At 42.1% G+C, this 18512-nt stretch overlaps 1 protein-coding gene across 2 annotated transcripts in view; it reads right to left on the reverse strand.

The window, feature by feature from the left end:
- LOC108262175 (pro-neuregulin-3, membrane-bound isoform) overlaps positions 1-18512 on the reverse strand; it is a 308202-nt gene that overhangs the window by 30542 nt on the left and 259148 nt on the right. For both annotated transcript variants that reach the window (XM_017462794.3, XM_053679389.1), the window contains exon 3: positions 11693-11766. In XM_017462794.3, the coding sequence (XP_017318283.1) occupies positions 11693-11766 (74 nt within the window). The remainder of the gene's footprint in view (positions 1-11692; positions 11767-18512) is intronic.

Here is an 18512-nt window from a genome sequence, read left to right on the forward strand (position 1 = left end):
ACTCGACACCTTCTGACCGATCAGAACGTTTCTATGCCGTGACGCGTTTTGAACCTTTAACTCAGCTGTCCGGCAACGCTTTCCCTCGACGCGATCGGTTTTTAAATATGACTCGACCCGTTCGCTCTGGAATCACCGTATTGCGAGACAGGTTTCAAAATGCCATCTGTCTAGATCTTTTACAGACCTTCTGCTAATAGATAACGACCCTTGACCTCGCCGGGGACGTCGCCGTTCGATAGGTCGCTCCTGATTTGTATCGTTAGTGACCTTGTATAAAGGAATTATTTATTTATTGCTGTAATGTTCACTGACATTTAAGGCGTGAATACAGTATGCACACGGTGTTCAGGGATGGCATTTGGATGGTCGCAAGGTCAGTTTATAAAACCACTACGCATTTTCTCTTTATTGTTCGGATTTTATGACTATACGACAGACGTCTTGAGACGTCACGACAGACGTCTTGAGACACCGACACCGCGGATAGCTTTACGAACCGGGCCGCTACGTAGGAGAACCGGAGTCGGGTGTACTGTAGATAACGTAGTCTTATTATTTTATATACGTAAGATTTATTTGTATACAATACACAACAGGAAGACTGGAAATACTCAAAACAGTATTACTACTAGGATTAGGGCTGTATTTAGGATTGATGACTAAGGAAAGTGACTTGCATTCAGATTCGGTGTATGCGTGCACTTAATTCGATTTTCTGGGTTTTACCTCTAGTTCTGACACTGGAGACTCCTTCCAAAATTGCTAAAGAAACATCTCCTCACAGAAAAATTCAACATATGAACAATTACATGTTTTTATTTATTTATTTATTTATTTTTTCTCCAGGTTATGTGGAGCATCCACCATAGAGATCCATATGTACGCTGTTACTATAGAAACAATAACATTAATACAGTATAAACCTGCGATTTGCATTGTCAGAGCACTTTTTGTGGAAAACGAACAACATTAAAGAATATTCGGCGGATTCAGTGTCACGTCCAAAAGTTATATCGATATTTACACTGGGAACGTTACTCGCGTTCAGATTCGGCGTACGCAGGACTCGATTTAGTTCGATTTTTCCCGGATTTCCAGTAGGTGTGGATTTTACCTGACAAAAGGTACTAAATAAATGTCTCCTCACAGAAAAAAAATAAATAATCAAGGATAAATAACACTAAGCATTCAAAGTTGTTTACATCAGTTCAAACGTTATGCAAACGTTCCCAGGAGAACGTTCTTCCGTGTTCAGAATCCACTTATAGAGGCCCTTGAGTTGCTGCCCGATTGGAATGAAAACCTGCACCCACACCGGCGCTCTGTGGATACGACCGGACACCCCTGTCCTAGACAAACCTTTTTAAAACGACGACTTACTTCTAAGGGTGCAAAACATCGAGGATAGAAAATGCGGCTCGATGAAGCACGCCGAGTTGATTTTTATTTTCCCCCAATGGCAAAACTCAATGATCGATTATGATTTAAAAAAAATAAATAAATAAAAAATACAGTTTACATCTAGATTGAAACAATGAGACAGAGAATGAGCACGTCATATTGACCTTTGTGCTCATGAATAGTCCTGGTCATGATAATCATGTTAATTTGCAAGCAGAGAAAATTAAATTTGTCTTAATTTAACAATAACGGCTACAAAAAAAAAAAAAAGTAAAAAAAAAAAAAAAGAAAGTAATTGGTTGTGAAACGATTTAACCCGTGTTCTTTCCTACTAACAGTTTAATGGACCGAGTAATAATCCAGCTCATAGGTCACGGCTCAAGTTAAGAACATGGAGTTCAGCGGTTTATCATGATTATTAATGTACATATCAAATTTGGACCTTGAGAAATTCCTAAGATTTATTATTTCACATCGTCATAGATAATAGCCTGGGGGCGTTGAGTGTATTTACAACCAAAAGTATGAATTTCAAGGCGAATTTCACTTTTGCCGTTTCTGGGAAATAATCAACGACAGGGTGGTGTGACGAAGCGGAGTTACTGTTACTTTCCCGAAACGGCTCGTCCTGAAGCGTCTTATTCCTCGTAAACCACAGCGGATACCAGCTATGACAATTTTATAGTTTACTTTTAATGTCCTGAACCGTCCGAGTCACTTCCTGTTATCACGTCGTCATACCGGCTATAAACACTCGTTCCCCCCAAGCATCTCTCGAAGTTAAAAAGACAAATAACTGTCACTGAGAAAACCAGGAAGTGCTCTGGAAAAGCTTTCGTCGTGAACTTTCCCATGGTGGAAAAGCACCGGCACTGGAGACTCCGTCCTTAAATGTCAAATAAATGTCTGCTTTGGGAAATTTCCAAACAAATGCGTGAGTCGTTAATGTCGAAGCTCGCTGTCGACAAATATCACTGTCATTTTAACTTCCCTCGCTGCTGAAGCTTTGTTTTTCAGCCTCTTATTCAACACACTCTCGCTCATATACACAGAGGAACCAGACCCTGGAGGCCTGAAGTGTCAGGTCCGAGCACGCGTTCTGTCCGGATGTCCCGGCGATTCGAGTCTGGACGAGTCACCGGCCCGAGGCTCGAATCTGTCTCCGGAAAAAAAATCTCCCATCCGTTCAAAGTCCAAATCGTGACATTTGAAGAGAAAGAAACACCGAGTGGATATGATTACAGCTAGGGATGCGGCGAAATCTCGGCCGGCGGAAATTTCCGGCTGCAAAATGGCATTTTTTCGGCCGAAAGAGAAAAAAAAAAGTACAGCCGACGGTTATTGTCGCATTGCGGCGTTACTAGACCTGCGATTTAAAGAACATTACATTGACGTGGAGAAAAACAAAACAAAACAACAGCGCGCATGGGAAACGATACAGGCGGAGCTGGAGGTGATGGACGCGTCTGCTGAAGGATCGACGCGTGCCAGACACAAACTCCCTCAGTTTCCGTCACGTTTGACGAGATTCTACAGGAAAGCGCCCCGAACCAGAGCATCGCCACACGCGAGCAAGCGCGCGCATTACACCCAGGTATTTATCTCCAACAGAGAGTGAAAGACTATTCACTCTAGCCTCTCATGTTCTCAGCTCCTGCCGCGTTTGCTTAAACAGGAAGCGGTCCAATTTGCAACGTGTTTAACAATCAGATGAAAATTTGCGTAGCGCTGAAAAACTTTCGGTTCTCGACTCGAGGCGACGTCTGTTGTTTACAGTTCGAGGTTGGGGTTTTTAGTTCCATCGCTGCTGTTCTGCGCAATAATCTTTAATTAAAGTGGAGAAACCCGTACGTAAACAGGACAGGGGCCGAGTTCACCGCTCGACCGCTGTTTTGTACGTCAGAACGGTTTTCTAGAACTTTACATCATGTGGATAACTGGGTGAAAAAAAACACCACATCTGTTTTGAAGGATGACGAATAATATATTTAATATGGTTTTTGTCAGATTCATTCAATTCATGAAATGAATTAAAAAAAGTCTAATATTGATACGATACAAAAAAAAAAACCCCCAAATTTTCGGTTTCCTTTCAGTGCATCACTAATCACGGGTTCTCCGAGGCAATCGGTGGCCATTCATGCTTAATAAATGTGCCTCTCAGCTTTAACATAACGTGTATCATACAGCACTTGACATACACACACATACACACTCGAAGGATGACGTGTTCCACGTTCGTGTTTGTCCTCAGTAAGCTCGTTAGGGAAATACACAAACACAGTGTCCTTATCAGCGCACCCCCAATGTGAGCAAATCAAGCTAACACCCCACACTACATAATCATTGTGTGTGTGTGTGTGTGTGTGTGTAAGAGCAGCGTTTCAATTAGAACTGTAGACAACGCTAAGCTCGAAAATTCAACTGATCACGCCATTAAGATTTCATCACAAGACTCCCAGATTGTTCAGCTTTCTTCTCCAGGACCTAAGTGAGATTAACATAATCGGAAAGTTCTACCGATGCTTTTATCATTAAAGTCGAACTTCTTTCCTTCTTGTCGGAAAACTTCAACTTACAGCTTTATCTCTGACTGTTACAAAGCACCGGATAGACGAAAACCAGAAGGGAAATAAATAAATAAATAAATACTTACTGTAAAATGACTAAACGCGTCAATATCAGCTGATTATCAATACCCCAATACTAATTTATTTATTTATTTATTTATTTATTTATTTTAGGTGCAGCACTAAGGAGCAGAAAACTTTTCAGAAAAGCGATATAACGAAACGTAATAATGTGCGACTTTTGTAAATTGAATAAAAATCAATCCTGACAAAAACAAATACAACCGCGTCTCTCTAAAACAACAGATGTGTATCAAAGACAACAGATCTTTCCCAGTGCGACTCCCACGCGTTGGCTTCGGTGAGCAGCTCACGACGCTGCGTCAGCGCTGGGTCGAGCGGCTACCGTCGAGTCCCCTCTGAAATTATCGGGAGGACGAGGCCGACTCGTCCGTTTGTTCTATACGCGGAAGACATTTAGGTCTGGGATCAAAAGATGGAGATGAGACGAGTGTTTGAGATTCCGGCTTTTATTTCCCGATCTGAATGTTTTAAACAACATAAAATACGGAACCTTTTGTATCAGACCACACGATTTTTATCCGAGCAAAAGTATAGGAACGGAGCATTCTTGAAGTAAATGACACTTAATAATTGGTTGCATATCTCTTGCTTGCTATAACTGCATCAAGCCTGCGACTCAATGACATCACCAAACTGTCGGTTTCTATTTTGTGATCCTTTTCCAGGCTTTTACCGTGGGCTCTTTCGATTTGTTTCGGGCGGGAGGTTCTCCCTTCAGTCCCCTCTTCAGGGGGTGAAATGCTGCTCAACTGGGTTAAGCTTTGGTGAGTGACTTGGCCAGTCTAAAAGCTTGCCGTCCCTTGTTCTGTCGGAGGATGCGTTTTGGATCATTGTCTTGCCGCATGATGAAGTTCGTCCTGATTAATTTGGACGTGATGTTCCTGTAGACTTCTGAATTCATTCTTCTGCCACCATCATGAGTTAGATCATCAATAAAGATGAGTGAGAATGCTCAAGAAGCAGCCATGCAAGCCCAAGCCATGACACTACCTCCACCATGCTTCACAGATGAGTTGAATGTTTCGGAGCACGAGCGAATCTTTTTTTTTTTTCTCTCTCCAGACTTTGGCCTTTCCATCACTTTGATTGAGGTTAATCTTGGTCCCAGAGCTTTTGTGGCTCATCTCTTTATTTCTTTGCGAATCCCAATCTGATTCTTACTGCTGACAAGTGGTGCGCAGCTCTCCGATCTTCATGTTGGCTTATCCTTTTTGAACGACCAAATGTGTCCGTGTTCAGAGCGGTCAAACAATCAATTTACCACTACACACTTAGGTAACCAGAACCGCCCGTGTTCCTATATTTTTGCTCGCCTACAAATGGGGTGGTCTGATACAAAATGCGCTATGTTCTATATCGTTTAACGTGTCCACATATAAACACCAGGAAGTTCTAAGCTCTCTTCCCAATATTCATCTTATAATCTCAAACCCAAATGTCTTCAGTCTACAGCAAAACATACTTAATCGGGCTCGCCGTTCCGATAGTTTTCGAGGGATTGATATTGCACATCAACCTGCTTAATGTCGATGCAATATCGTGATATTTATTTCAGGTTCGGACAGAAATCATTTTATGCTTCTCGCTGCTTTATCTCATAAATAATTCCTGTTGTAAACAGAATGATGCAGCTGGACTGATGAGAAGACTGAAGCATGTCTTCGTTTAATTACAGAAAACACTACGGCGTCTTTATTTGCTGGGAAACTAGAAAACAATTTCCAGACGAAGCGCTTCATCTCTGCGCTGTCGCCGACGGTTTTTATCCACAAAGATTCGTTCGGGCGTGATGAACGGATGACGAGAACGTCGGCAAAAGGCGACGCGTCACAGCCGGTTTGTTTTGATCGATATGTAAAGCATTTCTAATCGCAATATGTCTATTGAACAGAGACCTGCATTTTCAGGTCGACGTTTAACGCTACGCACAGAAAGCCAATCACAGCTGACATCTTTTGCACTCGAACCGACCCTCACGAAGGATATCTCATCGTTTATCTCCTAACTAATCATTTAAGAGGAGCCGAGATCTACCGGGTACTTGGATTGGTTAAAAAAAAAAAAACCAAGAGAGATGTTGCGCGTCCATGAGACGTCCCGTAAAAACTCTGGGTAAGTTTGAGAAGCAGCCAAAATGAAAAGAAGGAGGTAGCTTCGAGACTTGTTGATTGATTGACAGGTTACTAAATGCTGGGAAGAAGGAACTCTGGAGAGAAGCATCTCATAATGTCAAGACAAACACACCTTTAGGGAAGCAATTGGTCCACGATTACATCAATTAAAGAGTGACGCATACTTTTTAATCAGATCACCGATTCCTTTCAGAAACATCGTCGCATAAATTAAATGAACAGATATATATATATATATATTTTTAAATGTATTTATTATTGGGGTAAGATTATTACAAACCTGCGATTTTGCCCCGTAGCCGCACTTTGTCAGAGCTACTTCCTGAAAACCTGAATTAAGAATTCAGTAACGCTGTGATGAGGCAATCAGTAACTGGGAAATGGGTTATTAAATAATGCATCTCAACAAAGGTTTATTTAAGCGATGAACTTTCCCCCGAGGGCCTTGATTCGAAAGCCGATCTATTCGAAACTCGTGCAACATTTATAGGAAATATAATAAGTGCGAGACGTTTAGTAGGACTTAGATAAGAATCTAAAGTTCACAGTTCCTAACAACCTACGCTTTCAACCTCCTTATAGCGATCCATATCCTACTGATTACGCGAATAGATCAATGAATAGATTAAAAAAAAAAGAAACATCCAGAAAAGCACACAAGGCAATGCATTCGTATACTGGCTCCGGATAGGCTCTTATATTTCATCAGGCATTATTTCACTGCTGAATTCTGACATCTGATTGGCCGGAACGGTAGTTTTATAATACGTCGTCGTTTCGATAGCGAACAGTCTCAGTAACGTTTTTTTTTTTTTTTTTTTTTTTTTTTTTTTAACCATATTAACTTTACAAGAGAGCTAACAAATAAATGAGCTGAGTGAACAACTGTTTGTAGCTGCTATAACGTATGGAATAACCGGAACTAGCATCACACATCATTAAATGCAACAATAAACTGATAAAAATGACATTTAAAAATTCTTGGCAAATTTCTGTGATATGAGCGTAACAGCATGTCCCCAAGTGTTTAAGTCCATACTTAACGCATACCTGTCACAATAACTCCGATATTCTAAAAGGATTTCCAACGAAATAACATTTATCACACACACACACACACACACATTTCATTTCATTTCGCCAAAGGGATGTAATAATGAAAAAGACATTTTCCAAAAGTTCAGATTGTCTATAAATAAATCAAGTCTTCTCCTTTTTATACAACAAAAAGTGCCAGCGCTATACAAATTCCACTTGTTAGAAATTCAAGTCATTATTAGTTGAGACATCAGCAGCGAAAATCCCTAATGATTTCCGCCTCGCAACAACGTTTTCACGTTTAGACGAAACTAAATCAAAACGAGATCCTGATCAGGATCGCCGGAAGGCACGGCTTTCGATCCCCTCATCGCCAGCATCAAATGAAATAAGCCCGACGCATTTTTACCGCACGGACGCAGAGCGTGCACGGCTGTGGCGCTAATGGCTAGCTGTCAATCACGTGCTACGGAAATGCAACCTGCTCAATACGCTGATGTATGTATTCGACTCCAGGTGCATAAATCTTGCTCGGCTGATTGCTGTAAATCAAAACCTTGGTGACATGCGTTTGAATCGACGCCAGATGGAGGCTAAATTAAGTTACTGTGTGAAAATGGATTTCTCGGGAGTGCGGCGTGGGGTGGGGTGGGGGTGGGGGGGGGGTGGGGGGGGGGGGTCGGGTGAGGGAGCGGCACGGGAGGGAAAAAAAATAAATAAATAAATAAAGAACCGAGGAACAGCCACCTTCTATACGTTCACGGCTTGTCAACAAGGTGACTGTAGTCCTGACAGGAAGTGCATTAGAAATCAGGATATAATTCACATTTTGGTCATTAGGCGGCGAGCTGTCGTGATCCATATCTCACAGTAATTGGCCCATCTAAAACCATTACTGCAGCCTTGCATAAATGTTTCATGAGTCTGAATGAGAGGAAACGCGCACGGCCTTGGCAGATGAATTGCTGCGATCAAAACGGATTTCCTGGATCGGCCGTGTTGTTCTTTCCGAACGTAAATCGTCTTTGGTGACGCGGGCGGTTTCAAACCGGCAGCCACGGCGGCGCCGGGTTTGTCCCGTTTGCTCAGACGTCGCGAAGACTCGTAGACGATATTAAACGCCTGTATCGGCTGATCAGAAGAAGAAAAATAAGTCTACGCTAGGCCGATACAAAGAACGATTTACATTCCATCAAGTACAGGAGGAAAATAACAGCACGTCGGGAATCGTTTGTTTCTCTTACACCGCAGCAATTCGCCGACAATTCGCACTGTGGTAATAAGGTTAGAGATATTACAGAGATTCCCCAGTAAGAGAATTCAATACGTAAGTTCTTATTTACGGTTGGGTGCAAAAGTTTGCACCCCCTCACAAGGCAGTGCTATGACTACTCGGCACAAGTATAACTGAGAAGGAAGAATTTACACTCACAAGTTGTTCAGAAGATCCAGACAAATGGTGTGCCCACAGGAATTTTACGGAATATTATTTTAAAGCATATTAAGAAAGGTTTTAAGCAATTTCTCTTGCCGTTAATACCTTAAGACGCACCGTTTGGTCATTGTGTGTTAACGAAGGCATGTCTCTGAAACCTTATGCAATACTGTGTCATTTTTTTTCCTTTCCACTGAGGGTGCGCAAACTTTTGCACCCTGTCGCACCAAAGCCAGTGAGGATGATTAAAATGGAATGAACTGTGATATTTGAGTCAGTCTTGTGCGTTAGAACGTTCTCGACTGCGTAATCGATTATATCATCAATTAGTCGGCTGGGAAGATTTCTCGAACGTGGCTTAGCTTTGGAGGGGGAAAAAAAAAGAAACAAAATAAAAAAAACTCGGTATAATAATGAATAATCGGTATCCTAGTGTAACGTCGTATTACTTTCTTTTCGACCTCTAAATGGGAACTCACAGTTGTACTGTATGTCGGTAAAGCGCCGCTATCTCGGTGGAGACGGAACGGAATACGGTGGAGAAAAACGTGCGGACTTTTAGCGCCGTGACGTTTTCCCGAGCACGTCTCGGCGATGAGGATTCTTGCGCTTGACCGCTGTAAATAGAGGTGCGTCACATCACATCGACTTTGCATTCTGGGAATGATGTCAATGATCTAAAACGGTTACAAATATCCTTTACAGCAACAATTAATAGCTATTAAATTAATGCATTTTTTAAAAAATAAATAAATAAAAGTTAGCTAGCCTGTAAGCTAGCTAGGTCCTGTAGGTAAACATTCCCAGGAACCTCATCCCCACATACTGTCCAGAGTGAACTATTCGGTACGTTCTTCAAGGTTATGAAAGGTCGTTCTGAACCTCGTTACCGCACGAGATTTCTATTCAGGTGAATAATGACAGCGACACACACATCGCGGTGCTCATTTCCAACAGACTCCAGCACGGCCATTCTTTCCCCTTGATTATTTTCAGTGATGCATCAACTAGATGAGCATAATGGCATCATAAACTAATGAGGATCTCAGCTCCCTGAACTTGAGTAAGTGTTAATATATTAAAGGATTTTAACACTCGCGGGTTGTGTTGTCATCCACTTTCGGTTTTTCTTCCTGAATGCAGAGGTCTCGCCCGGTTCATAACGAAAGCTTGTTTTATATTTCCGGTTTCTATGGTTACCTAGGGTGTTTATAGTCAAATAAGCGTATGATCCTAGCTGACGTTAAACTTGTGAAAAGGGCTAACAGATAACTGCATATGGTCACGTTGACTGTCTTTGGGTAGATTACTGAGTAGATGATATGAAGCTATGGCCCGAGGTCGGCTACATGGATATAATGAACTACTTTGTTGTCTCTGAAGGCGTTGATGGTGAAGAACTCTGAAATTACAAAAGCTCGGACGCTTAGAATTACCTGCACGGCAATAAAACAGCCCAGGTTTGTTCTTTTCTTTTCTGTGAAGCAGAGGTAGAGCCCCAGTCAGAAAGTTAGCCAGGCTAAACACACAGCTTGGGTTGACTAGCTTTCGCCGCTTGCTAACAGGTGGACGTTCATGTCCTAGATAGAGCTCCGGATTGGGGTGGAGTCCGGAGTGCTTTTCGGCGGGAAAATGATTCGAGCGGACATGAACCTTCTTCGTTGGGGATCTCAAGCCATGCTCGCTTCCTCTCGTCAATATTCGTCGATAATACACCGTCGGACACGGGCGTTCATTTCAGGTTCGCCGGTGCTCGAAACAAGCATCTCCCATGAATTTCTAATGTTTATCGCTGTCGTTGTGGCAGCCAATGACAGCACAGCTCATTTCGATTCGCACTCACACTCGAGACCTTTCTGTTTAATGAATTCAGTCGCTCCATTCAGCCACTTTTAACCGTCACGACCCCGGAAGTCGATCACTTTCCAATAACGTCAACGCTCTTGTGCTGTAGAACAAGTGTACTTTTTTTTTTTGCTCCTCAATGTTATCACTTACGCTATAGCAGCTATAAACAGTCATCCTCTCACTGGCCTCTAATATCTCTCGCTTAGATGAATACGACAGATTTCAGAGAAACCGAAAACAGCGTATACTGTTACGGCTCTCCCGACCTCTGACTTTTAGCACAGAGCGCTAGCACTGGAGACTCCTTCAATAAATGTTAACGTAAATAGACGTATCTTTTTACGGACATCGACGATATTCTCGTCTCCTGCGTGTCGAGAAGGTGACTCCTACACTAATCTTCTCTTCAGCCCTCGAGAGAGCGTCGGTTCATCAGAGTTAGAGATGCGGAATATAACCTATATTGTATAACCAGACACGACGGAAGGAACACTCTTCCGGCTCTATAAATCCAGTTCGCGGCAGAAATACTTCTGGGGTCGGAAAATTGTGCTTCTTTTTTTTTTTTCTTCCCCCAAACCCCAAACCTCGTCCACGAGCCAGGACGGATAACCTACGTCTTGGCAGATATGCAGTGGAATTATGAGTCAAAGTCATCTGCTATGGAAAAATTTCAAACATTAACCTTGGATTTAGCAGAAAGACGTATCGAGGAGAAGCTTCAGGGTTAGACTTTTCAGCTGGGAAACTTTCTTTCCGGAGGTAGGAGGAATATATCGTGCATTAAAAATAAATAAATAAATGAAACGGGTGTGACTGATGCGAGCTGCCCGTGAACACGGCTGTACGGTCGGACCGAGAAATGGATCCTTGGGACATACAGTACAGTGCATCAAATCTCCCAAATATTTGCATTTAAGGATGACTTCTTATGGATGAACGCATCGGACGTACTTGAAAGCAATTGCACTTTAACGGGAGTTTGTATGTAAAAATTTAATCAAACACTACCGAACAACTGGTAACCATGGACGCCGGCCGTGTCATGTATACTTGCGCTAATGCCCCTGAGTGGATGCCTACTAATGTACTGTATTTTAGCATCAAAGCAACATGAAACTGTGATAATAGGCTGAATGTGTGGATATAATGAATAAAGTGGATTAAAATTGGACACTCACTCGGATCAGACAGAATGGAGTCTGTTTTGGGCAGGAACTGGTCACAGCGGATGCCTTGGAAGCCTTCTTTACACCTGAAGGAAACAGAAGGAGAGTGACGCATAAGATGGGATGCATTCGGGTCCGGTTCTGACTCAGGAAGTAAGGACGCTCTTGAAGAAACAAAACAAGCTACCAATGAAAAAGAAGTAAGAGAACGTCTTTCTAAAAGACGAATTATACAAATCAATAAATAAAGAAACGATTCCTCGGACATCCGTCAGACGTGCAGTAGATGTGTTCATTAAATACGTTTGCTTCTTTCAGCAGACAGTCATAAAGTATATCCGGCCCTATGAAAGGTCTAAAATTACATGAGATATGATACAAGTGCGTTCTTAAAAAAAAAATTAAATAAATAATAAAAAAATTTTCCCCGGGCTGAATAATTTATCACTTCCTCTGCGGCTGCTGAGGCAGTTTCACGTGTCAGTTGAAGTCATCCTGTGTGGAAAAATGAAGCTGTAATCAGATACAGTGGTGGACTGAGCGCTGGCTAGTATCATATGCTGGATTTTCTCTCTAATTTGCATTAGCAGCTTGTGTGTGAGCTGTCCGCAGTTTAGCGTCAGATCAATTCAAGAAAGGTCAGTCACGGAAGTACAGTGTGTCTTCTAGCAAGTGAACAAATTCTCGTCAAGATGAAATCGCATTCCTTCGTAATAATTATAATATATGAAGATTCAGATATGAGGCTTGAAGGACTACGGCTGAAGGCGCTATGCGACGTGTTTCTATATTCATCCTTAGGTCCTGCCTGGTCGGGGTCGCATTAGATCAAAGGTTTGTGGTGGGAGGATGGTAAGGTTCATAAGTGAATACGTTTTGAAAACAATAGGTATGCTTTAGACCACACCCACTTTACAGATATGGATATTTGGGGCACTAAACGGATACAGATACTGACATTCAGATTAATAACGCCGTTAAACTAGTCCGGTTTCTTTGCGTTTCCTTGTGCGTGCACAAGCTCTCATGCGCGTGAGATTGTCTGAAGTGAGGGTGGACTTGATTTAAAGCAGGTGAAGGTGAGGAGTCAGCGTGGCGTCTGAGACGAGGCAGTGTGAGACGAGGCGGGTAATTAAAAAGGATCCAGTGGAGGTGGAGAAGAAAGATCAAATCAGACCGCCCCAGTCATTAGGATGTTGAGTCATCGTTGTGCACTACACGCTAATAACCACACATTACACACTATTCACTACACATTACACACGATCCACTACACATTACACACTATCCACTACACATTACACACTATCCACTACACATTACACACTATCCACTACACATTACACACTATCCACTACACATTACAAACTATCCACTACACACTATCCATTACACATTACACACTATCCACTACACATTACACACTATTCACTACACATTACACACGATCCATTACACATTACACACTATCCACTACACACTATCCACTACACATTACACACTATCCACTACACATTACACACTATCCACTACACATTACACCCTAGCCACTACACACTATCCACTACACATTACACACTATCCACTACACATTACACACTATCCACTACACATTACAAACTATCCACTACACACTATCCATTACACATTACACACTATCCACTACACATTACACACTATTCACTACACATTACACACGATCCATTACACATTACACACTATCCACTACACACTATCCACTACACATTACACACTATCCACTACACATTACACACTATCCACTACACATTACACCCTAGCCACTACACACTATCCACTACACATTACACACTATCCACTACACATTACACACTATCCACTACACATTACGCCCTAGCCACTACACATTACACACTATCCACTACACATTACACACTATCCACTACACATTACACACTATTCACTACACATTACACACTATCCATTACACATTACACACTATCCACTACACATTACACCCTAGCCACTACACACTATCCATTACACATTACACACTATCCATTACACATTACACCCTAGCCACTACACACTATCCACTACACATTACACACTATCCACTACACATTACACACTATCCATTACACATTACACACTATTCACTACACATTACACACTATCCATTACACATTACACACTATTCACTACACATTACACACTATCCATTACACATTACACACTATCCACTACACATTACACACTATCCACTACACATTACACCCTAGCCACTACACATTACACACTATCCACTACACATTACACCCTAGCCACTACACACTATCCACTCACATTACACACTATCCACTACACATTATGCACTATCCACTACACATTACACTCTAGCCACTACACATTGCACACTATCCTCTACACATTACATAGTATCCATTACACATTACACACTATCCACTACACACTATCCACTACACATTACACCCTAGCCACTACACATTACAAACTATCCACTATACATTATGCACTACACACTATTCACTATCCACCAAACATTACACACTATCCATTACACGCTACAAACTGTGTATTACACACCATGGACACTGCACTATGTAGTAAACACTATGTACTAGGGCATATACACATCGTGTGAACTACACACTACCCGTAAGAGTGAACACATTTCAGAGACTTGATTTCTATGGAAACGTGATGTGCAGCTCTGCAGGACGTACTGTATGTATTTCTGCTACTCAGCAGCTTACACCTGCATTCCTCTCCTCATCTGTCTCCCTCTCTCTCGCTACCTGTGTGCCTCTGTCACTCTCAATCTCTCGATCTAGTACTCCTCTGCCTGAACGTCTCTCTCCATCTGTCTCCCTCCTGCGCATCTCGGTCTATATCCTTTTTCTCTCTTTCTATCATCGTCTTACTCTCAGTGTCTCATCCTCTCTTCAAACTGATCTCTCTCATAATCTCTCCTTCTCTGCCTCTCACCTCATATCTTGCCTTTCTCTCTTTTTCTCTGAATCTTTCACCATCACTCCTTATTTATCTCTACTTAACACATACCCACCCTGTACATCCCTCTTTCCTTGCCTCTATAACTCACTCCCTACTGCACTCTGTCTGTCTCCATCTCTGTTTGTCTTCTACTCTCTCTCTCTCGCTCTCTCTCTCTCTCTCTCATACTCTATCTTTTCAGTCTCTCATTTTCTTTGTCACTCTCTATGTCTTATGCTCTGTCTCTCCTCCCATCTGTCTCATATGTTATTATTATCTCTCTGCGTCACATGCTTTCTATCTCGTCTATTTCGACTTCTCTTCTCCCCCCTCCCCCCTCTCTCTCTCTAAGTCCAGTTTTCATCTCTTCCTATTTCCCATGGTCCGTTTCGCTCCATTTCTCATTCCCTCTCTCGGTGTCTCATCCTCTTCCTGTGTCTTCTTCCTGTCCAATTTTCTCCTGTCTATTCTCTCTGCCCGTCCGTCTGAGTCTCTTTTACTTTCTATCACTCTGTGGCACATAACCCCCCCGCCAAAAAAAAAAAAAAAAAAAAAAACGTCTCATTTTCATCTCTCATACTCCGTTTCTCATTCTCTCTCTGAATGTCTCAAGCTATTATTTATGTCTCTCCTTTGCCTTCCATCATTGGAGGCTCTTTGAACCTCTAACCGTCTATATATCTATATCTTTTCTTCTCTCTATCTGAACCGTGCGCTCTCTGAACCTCCCTTTCTTTTTCATATGGAATAAATGATAGGTTGTGAACGTCTGGTAATTGACTGCCTGCTTTTTCTTCCTTACGACTCCTTTGTCACCGCTGCACTGTCCTCTGGGTAAAAACAGATTCCGTTTCACACGGCACGCGGCCTCGTCTTTTCTCCCGCGCCGTGCACACATCCACAAGTGCAAGCTGCTCTTTCTCGAGGAGGCAGCACGCACCGAGTGTTGTTCGCGTTTTAATTAACGACAAAGTCGATAATTAACGGGAACAAACACGGGAGAGCGGCGAGCGCCGGGGTGGCTTCTGGGTCACGCCGAGCGAAGGCACGTAGATCAAGCGAGCTTTGCGTCTCGAGACGAATAAAAACGCAGCTGTCAAACCGCTGGGTAACGCAATAAAAAAAAAAAGACCATGCGTGTTTACAGTAAGTATGCACCGCTAATGAGTCGACTCAGTGCTGCTCATCACCGTTAAAGAGCCTCGTGGATGCGTTTCACAGAGCGACCGAAGGACGAGTTGGTAATAAAAACGTGGCGAAATATATATGTATGTAAAATGAGAGAACGGCGTAATTAACCAACGTGGCCTTTATTACTGAACATTCATGAGTGTTCGCACATATTTATAAATCTACATGTGACGTACTCTACACGGATCTGTCGGTCTATTCATTAGCTACGAGACTGCTATACAGAATAAACGGTTTGGGTGTTGTAGTCATGTGCGTCTGTGCGTCAGGTGGTAGAGCGGGGTGTACACTAATCGTAGGGTCGGCGGTTCGATCCCCGGCGCACGTGACTCCACGTACCGAAGCGTCCTTGGGGAAGACGCTGAACCCCAAGTTGCTCCCGATGGCAAGTTAGCGCCCTGCATGGCAGCTCTGCTAGCATTGGTGTGTGAATGTGAACCAGTGTAAAGCGCGTTGTGAGGCCCACAAGTACAGTATGTAGTTATTCCTCCACGTCCTTCCTGAAGATTTATTTATTTTTTCAGTGGTCTAAAAAACAAGAACACTAACGAATTAAGATGTAGACGTGGAGAAATGAGTTAATTACTGGTTAAATATTACGTGGTTAAATCAATATTAACCAGGACTACTTTTAACCAGCTGGCTAACTAGCTAGTCTCTGCGCTTAGGAAGGTTTGGTCAGGAATAAAACACTTGGTGTGCATGCTGTTAGAGGAACATAATCAATCACAGGGTGGTGAGTTATGATTATGTTTTGCGTCGTATCCTTCTCGTACAGCAAACGACAGTAATTTATCCCTGATGACAAGTTTTACTGATTAAAGTAACATTTAAAAGTATATTTTATTTTATTTTATTACTTTACTCATGTATCTTATTTAATGTCATCGAACATCCACGAGACAAATCCTCCGGGAGAACGTCGTCCCAGAAAAATGGCGCGTGAGCTGAAGCAAAGCTCGTGCTTGATTGACGCGTATTGTTCGAGAATATGTCGTCTAAATGCTAAAAAAAAAAAAAAAAAAAAAACCACGAAGACAAGACAGGTAAATTTAAATGAGATTATAATCTATCTATCTATGTAGAGTTTTGTGTTAAAAATATATATATATATAAAAAATCTGTCAGTTTTTTTTTCTCTTCACAGGACAAAAAGGACTTTATAAGCAATATATAAAGTTGTGAATTTTTATTTTTTTTTTGGATGGGGTTGGACTATTAAATCCACTCGTAAGAGAGGGAGTGAGAGGAAAATGGACAGAAAGAAAACGTAGACAAAAAAGAATTTGAAAGAAAGAAATATATACATATATATATATATATATATATATTTTTTTTTTAAAAAATGGATAGAAAGAAAATATTATGCAAATGCTATCAACAAATCAAACACAATTTCCTATAAATCAGGAATAAATACATGGGGGATTTTTTTTATTTATTTATATATATTTTTTAACTGCCTCTAATGGCTTACACCTGATTACATCTCAGTTGGTACCCTTCTCAAGAAAAAATATGAAAAATCCCATAATACTGTTTCGCAATACAATCACAGATAATATGAAGTTTCTGAAAAACTGATGAAGCACAAGCACTTCTTAATACTGAATACTTTTCCACCCTGCTGCGGAGGGTAACAATTACAATTAATATCTGATTACTCCAGAAAGGTGACTGAGTGGCCCCGTTGATCTCATTTTCTAAAGTTGCCTCGGTATTAAATAAGACACAGGCTGCTGCCGGGCATTTGGTGTGGTTTATATGCCAAAGCATTAAAAGCACAAAAAGGTCATCGATCCATGCTGAAAACGTGACGTCGACCCGAACGCCGCTCGAACAAAGCGGAGATTATGGATCGTAACAATCACGTTCATGAGCGTTTTCATACCTGCAGCCACGGCGTCCGTTTCCACCCTGGCCCGAGGGGGAACGCATTGATTTCTGACGGCATGGAAAAGTCATTCAAAGGTCTCATGAGCCGAGCCGTTTGCTCAGAATTGTATTTGGGTGGAGGATTTTGCTGTGGCTTGTTTTGCTTAAGCCATCATCATCATCATCATCATCATCATCATCTTGGCCCATCCGGCGCAGTGCACAATGACGACATCTGTTATTGTTAGCTATAATCTCGGCATTCATTTGTGAGGAGTGCGGCAGAAATACTCTCTGGAAAGTGTTTTGCCAGCTCGTCCTGAAAGCATACAGGGAGAGCTGGCGCTCAAGTACCGCTTGTGATTCTGTCAGTGTAACAGGAATTAGATATTTTACAGCTACATCTTAATCCCTACATGTCTACAGTAAGCATTTCGAGAGAGGGCTGAAAGATTTGTGTGTGTGTGTGTGTATAGATTGTCAATGAGATTGTCTTATTGTATAATCTCGCCCTCTCGTTACCTCCCTCTCCTTCTGTCGAGCCGCACATGATTTTATGGAGATGCCGGTGATCCTGACCCGTTCTGCTCCCCGGACCTGCTTGATCCGGTCGGATGCCCGAACTCTGGATGGAGCTCTCATCAACTCGAGGCTACAGCCTGGAGATCGCTGAGGACGGTACCGCTCGAAGTACCATGAAATGGTTCTGGACCTCAATTCCACATGGATGTTCTCGCTGGGACTACGGTTGCAGCGATGGCCTTGGGACTGA

Source organism: Ictalurus punctatus, chromosome 3 (assembly GCF_001660625.3).
Source record: "Ictalurus punctatus breed USDA103 chromosome 3, Coco_2.0, whole genome shotgun sequence".
Lineage (NCBI taxonomy): Eukaryota > Metazoa > Chordata > Actinopteri > Siluriformes > Ictaluridae > Ictalurus > Ictalurus punctatus.